We start from the raw sequence: 6,247 nt of genomic DNA, 5'->3' as shown, positions 1-6,247 counted from the left end.
ACTATGGTGAGAAACAAAACATTCATTACACAAGTACATACATTACATATACAAGTATACGATAACATAAATTTGATCAACTGTATCGGAACATGCCTTCATTGTCATGGCCCGAGTTGTAACCAGAATCTCCTGGAGGGAGAGCGTGAGTTTGCATATAGATCTATATTGGATTGACTATCCAACACCTTACTGCTAGCTACAGTGGCACCGGCAGGTCTTCGGGTGCCAAATGTCATACCTTTTGACGACTTACATTGTCGTGTTTCATAGTCGATAGTATGGTACAATTAATCACATAATACCTTGATATAAATTCGGTTTGAGGTAGTTAGTACAACAGTAGTTCCTATAATACAACACTACAGTACTACATTAATTTACCCTTTACATTTATTTGGTGATTACTTCACTTAAACATTAATGTACAAACTATATTTTGATAATGATAGTACACATGGGAAAATTACACACTTTTACAAGAAACAAGCATACAAAATAGTTGTGCCTTGGTAGAAGGCTACTTTTAGTAGAAAATATAGGATTTTCTAGGAGTTACAAACTTTTACAAACACTTACACACATATTCATACTTTTACTACAAACGTTTACAAATTCGTACTTCAAACACTGTTTCAAACATTTTGATACAAACATAGATACTAAATACTTACGAACTCACCAGCTTTAATGCTGAAACTCGCTTTCAAAATAACTTGTATTCTCTCAGTAGATAGGTACCGATGCCATCTTTTGAGAAGATGGAGCACATACAAGACTCATCTTATATTCTGATTCATATTTTGGTGTCTTATATACTACAGAACACACTTGTATTAAAATTATATATTTAATGCAATGGATGATGTTGTTTACTTGTTTACTATTATACAAGTGTTGTGATACTATACATGACGTCCTCCGCCCCAAAACATTTCCGCCGTTCATGGTTTTGGGGTGTGACAGCTTCTTATTCACATCGAGCTCTAGAAATGGTAGAGAGTAAAAAGGCTTTTGTTACGCTTGTATCAAGGGAAGTGGAAGTGTATTGGTCTTCTGGAGATGATGATGACGTAACCACTGGCAGAAACATCTATAACATGGATCAACAAGAAATTTAATGTGATGAAGTGTATTGGTCATCTATGTCAGAGAGAGATGATGAAGATGTTGAACCAAACTACTGCTACACGGCTGCCAACGATCCACCTGTAGAAGCATCATTCAACAGGTAAAAGTTTTGATTACCAAAAATAATTTTGATTTATCTCTTTGTGAACATTATCTAACTCAAATCCAATCAGATAAGAACAACATTTAAAAACCATATGAGTCAGCCATAGAAGCCAGTGAGAAGAAGGAGAGTGAATTAAGTCGTCTTAGGTTACGTTTCGAGGATAAGAAGTTGAAAATAGAGTCTTTAGAACGAGAGCTTGTAATGTCACATGATGAATGTATCATTCTTAAAGACAAATGTGAAATGACTTATTCTGAAAGAAATGTTTTAATTTCTGACCAAAGATGTCTTAATGCTAAACCTAACTTTTAATTTCTGACAATTTTCTTCATCCATGGTCAAAAGCTCTTGGTCTCGGAAGCGAGTTTCCGAAACCTATTGCTCGTCTCTTGAAGGAGTTGCAAAACCTAACTTTTATGGGAGGCGTTTTGAACATCAAGAATTCAGACACCCCTATCTTGCCTTTGTCACCCCTTCTTGAGACTTTTGACCCATTTGCATCACTAGTTCCTGAGATTCATCCTATAGTTGTCAAGTTTCCCGATTCCACGCATCTTCTGCCTCTGATAAACATGGACCCAAATCAGACCTCAGAACCCCACTCTAGTATTCCACACACTGTCGATCAAATTCCAAACTACAACCCTCCTAACAACTGTGTTGTTGAGGAAATCATTCCGGAGACAACTGAACCTAATACCTCTGAGTTTGTTTGGGCATCATTAGATAGTGACGTTGTTAATTCATATAATTCATGTGAGTCTGATACACAAGTGGTCTCAAAAACCAAACTTGTGCCAATCAAACCTATGTTTAACAACCCCTCTGTTGGTTAAACTTCCAAGCCTTCTTTCAAATCCAAAAAGAAACCTATGTTGAATGGGAAAAATGTTGTTAATCCTAAGGTAGAATCTAAAAGTACTCTCAAAAAGGAAATTATGTCGAGACAAAATTAAAGAATCCATGACAACTCCAAAAAGAGTGTATCTCGGACTGCCGTTCCACCAACTACGAGTCATAGCACCTTCGCACTCACTAAGAATCTTAAAAGAGCTTCTAATCCTTCCAATCAGGTAGAACATAAGCAAGTGGTCAGTCCTACCTCGAAAAAGCCCATTGTCGATACTGAATCTATCAGAACTAACTCTCATCGGATTGTTTCATCTGTTTTTTTTAACCAAAATTGATGGTACAATTTTCGCACCACAACATCTTTCAAAACCAAATGTATCATCAACTAAAAAATGAGTTTTTAAGAAAACATTTTCACAAAATCTTTAAAACAAAATCTTGTATGGAAACTAAAAAAAATCTCAAAAATGAAACTGCAATTCTGAGAGAAACAATTATTCCTACTGTTCCGGAAGCTGCTTGTCCGAGAAAGGTTGTTCTGGACCCTCATGTCATTGAGTTTGATTATTGGAGAGATGAAAGAACCATGGAATTCAGTTTGTTTCCTAAATAATCTCAGAGCAAACCATAAAAAACATCTGTTGCTCAAAAGTCAAAATCAAAGTCCACCACTCGTGCCTTTGTCCCAAAACCTAACTCGGAGCCTAAAAACTCCACAACTCTCTAATTTTGCAGGCACTCTGTGCTTTGGAGCAAGAAACAATATGGTATATTGATATTGATTGCTCCATGCACATGACGGGGTAGAAGGACTTTCTGCGAGATCTCAAACTTTCAACAAATGTTGGCTACGTGACGTATGGCAACACCCCAAATTCTCAAATAAGTGGTTATGGCATCCATGACAACACCAAAAAGAAAGTATCTCGGACTGACATTCCACCAACTAAGAGTCATAGCACCTTCGCACCCACTAAGAATCTCAAAAGACCTTCTAATCCTTCTAATCAGGTAGAACATAAGCAAGTGGTCAATCCTCCCTCAAAAAAGCCCATTCTTGATACTCAATTTATCAGAGCTAACTCTCATCGGATTGTTTCATATGTTTTTTTAGCCAAAATTGATGGTACAATTTTCACACCACAACAACTTCAAAACCAAATGTATCATCAACCAAAGAACGACTTTTTAAGAAAACAGTTTCACAAAATCTTGTATGGAAAGTAAAAAAAATCTCAAAAATGAAACTGCAATTCCGAGTGAAACAATGATTCCTACTGTTCTGGAAGCTGCTTGTCCGAGAAAGGTTGTTTTGAACCCTCATGTCATTTAGTATGATTATTGGATAGATGAAAGAACCATGACATTCTATTTATTTCCTAAAGAATCTTAGAACAAACCATCCAAAACACCTATTGCTCAAAAGTCACAATCAAAGTCCAAAACTCGTGCCTTTGTCCCAAAACCAAACTCGGAGCCTAAAAACTCCACAACTCACTAATTTTGCAGGCAATCTGTGCTTCAGAGCAAGAAAAGATATGGTATATTGATAGTGCTTGCTCCATGCACATGACGGGGTAGAAGGACTTTCTACGAGATCTCAAACTTTCTTCAAATGCTGGCTACATGACGTATGACAACAACTCCAACTCTAAGATAAGAGGTTATAGCATCCTTACAAATGACAACTTCTCCATTTCAAAATCGTCTATTCGCATCAGTGAGTTGTGCCACACTTATCAAAACGGTGTAGTCAAATGATGCAACAAAACAATTGTCGAAGCTGCTCGAACCATGCTTAACTTTGCAAATCTTCGACTCTAACTTTGGGGTGAAGCTGTCTCAACTGTATGCTTCACTCAAAATAGGAGTATTACCAATGGACGCCTCAAAATGACACCGTACGAAGCCATGAACTGTCGGAAGCCTAGTATCTCTTTTCTTCATGTTTTTGGATGTAGATGTTTCATCAAAAACAACCGCGATCAACTTACAAAGTTCCAACCCAAAGTTGATGAAGCAATTTTTCTTGGGTACTCTGCTAAATCAAAGGCTTGTCGTGTTCTTAATCGGCGAACTCGTGCTATAGAAGAAAGCATTGATGTTACCTTTGATGAAAACTTTGTTCGGAATTCTGGCCCAACCCATGTTACAACTCACATCATGGAGTCCGATGCACTAGCACCAGGATGTCCGAACCAGGAATTATGAAGTTGACTTTGAAACCTTGTTCAGACCTTTAGAAATAGCTCTTGATTCAGAATATCAAACAAGAAAAATCTCATCAATCAAAGCTCCGGTTTTCCAAAATGTTTTAGGTCTGACACCCAGTTTTCCTCCATTTGATTCTGAACCGTTTCAACCTTCTCAGGTTGAGGGGGAGAATGGGCAACATTCCCTTGAATCAAATGTGGATGGATTCCAAGATGCAGCTGCTAAATTTGACTCTAATCCAATCAACAATGATGATGATGCAAATTTCTTCGATTTCCCACCTGAGGACAACGTAAATGTATCATGTTCAGAAGTTCAGGGGGAGCATCATCCACAAGTTCAAACTATTCAGGGGGAGCAACACAACCCCATTGTTGATATTGGATCTTCTACTACTCAAGAGCTTTCGAGATTACATATATGGACCAAGGATCATCCTAAATTATTGGAAATCCAAACGCTGGTCTATAAACTCGATCTGCTACAAGTGTTAAAAATGAATGTCATTTCTCAGCAATTATCTCAATGGTTGAACCCAAATCCCTCAAAGAAGCATTAGAACATCTTGATTCGATTACAGCCATGTAGGAAGAATTGACAGAATTCGATAAAACTAAAGTCCAGACTCTCATCCCTCATCCTCAGAACGATCACATTGTTGGTACTAGATGGGTGTTTCGGAACAAACTAGAAGTCACAGGAGTTATCATTCAGAACAAAGTAAGATTGGTGGCCAAAGGATTCACAAAGATCGAAGGGCTTGACTACGATGAGACCTTTGCTCTTGTTTCCCGTCTTGAAGCCATCAAAATCTTCCTTGCTTATGCTGCTCACAAAGACTTTTAAGGTTTACCAGATAGACATCAAAAGTGCTTTTCTAAATGGTGAACTTGATACTAAAGTATATGTCCAACAGCATCCCGGTTTTGTCACTCTCTCATATCTGAATTTGTAACATCCCGGAATAGCAAGAGTAAAGTTGAAGGGCTAAAAGAGTAAATTGGAAGGGGGACTCGGCGAGTCCATGGGTGGACTCGGCGAGTAGAGTCGCGACTTGGTCGTGTGTTAAGTGGCCGACTCGGCGAGTCAGTGGATGGACTCGGCGAGTAGGCGCTGAGTGGAGAAAACCCTAATTCTCGGGGTTGAGCCCTATATAAAGAACATAACATCCATTCCCCCAGCCTCTTTACTCATCCTCAAGTCCAGAAACCCTAACCTTCGTGTGTGAGTGGATCAAGTTGCATTTGGACGCTTAGAGAAGCAATTGTTGAGGAAATCTTGAAGGGTATGAGGCTTGGAGCAAGGGGCTTTGCTTGGATTCGAGTTTCATTGCTGTTGGGGCGTTCTTTTGAGGTATTATCTCCTTCTTGGGCTGTTACTCATTTAGATTCATCATTTTGGGGTTTATGGGAGCTCATCTTGGTATGTTTTGGAGTTTAGAGGTTAGATCTGAGGTTGCTACCTCAGATCTGGATTGCAGAAGGTCTAGAGTGCATTAAAGTCCCTGTGTTTGAGTGTTTAGTGAAGCCATCATGTCCCAAACCCTAGCCCTAAAGTGTAAAAGGCCTAGATCTCTTTGGATTCACGTAAAGTTTGCCACTTTACGTGATGAATGGGTTGTAGGAGGCTAGATCTATGTTTTGGATCAATTGCATGGCCTGGAATGCTTCTGTATGGATTCAGACTGGTGGTACTCGGCGAGTCACATGGGTAGACTCGACGAGTTGCTTGAAGATGAGCTGGAACTCGACGAGTTGGAAGAACAACTCGGCGAGTTGGATGAAGATGGCCTGGAACTCGACGAGTTGGAAGAACAACTCGGCGAGTAGGTTGAAGATAGCCTTAGACTCGACGAGTCTGTTCTTGGACTCGGAGAGTCTTGTCGAAGAGTCCCAATCTTTTCTGGTTGAGCCGTGAATCGGTGAGTCAAGGGGATGACTCGGT

General features: G+C 39.2%; 1 protein-coding gene across 1 annotated transcript; it reads left to right on the top strand.

Moving 5' to 3' along the window:
• Positions 1 to 992: 992 nt before the first annotated feature.
• Positions 993 to 5,149, top strand: LOC145066856 (uncharacterized). Its single transcript, XM_079014111.1, has 5 exons — positions 993 to 1,083; positions 1,153 to 1,231; positions 4,051 to 4,237; positions 4,461 to 4,766; positions 4,892 to 5,149. The coding sequence occupies exons 1-5, from the start codon at positions 993 to 995 to the stop codon at positions 5,147 to 5,149; spliced, it is 921 nt and encodes a 306-aa protein (XP_078870237.1).
• Positions 5,150 to 6,247: the final 1,098 nt, after the last annotated feature.

The sequence above is a fragment of the Lactuca serriola genome, chromosome 1, assembly GCF_051521515.1.
Source record: "Lactuca serriola cultivar US96UC23 chromosome 1, Lser_US96UC23_V15, whole genome shotgun sequence".
In the NCBI taxonomy this organism is placed as follows: domain Eukaryota; kingdom Viridiplantae; phylum Streptophyta; class Magnoliopsida; order Asterales; family Asteraceae; genus Lactuca; species Lactuca serriola.
Note: the sequence above shows the minus strand (reverse complement) of the source record. Positions and strands in the feature narration are given on the sequence as shown.

Excerpts from the sequence above, each read along its gene's own strand:
- LOC145066856 (XM_079014111.1), top strand. The coding sequence starts at position 993 with ATGGTAGAGAGTAAAAAGGCTTTTGTTACGCTTGTATCAAGGGAAGTG. Across the intron at positions 1,084-1,152 it reads TGATGATGACGTAACCACTG|AGAGAGATGATGAAGATGTT; the intron begins GCAGAAACATCT and ends CATCTATGTCAG. Across the intron at positions 1,232-4,050 it reads GTAGAAGCATCATTCAACAG|ATGTTTCATCAAAAACAACC; the intron begins GTAAAAGTTTTG and ends TTTTGGATGTAG.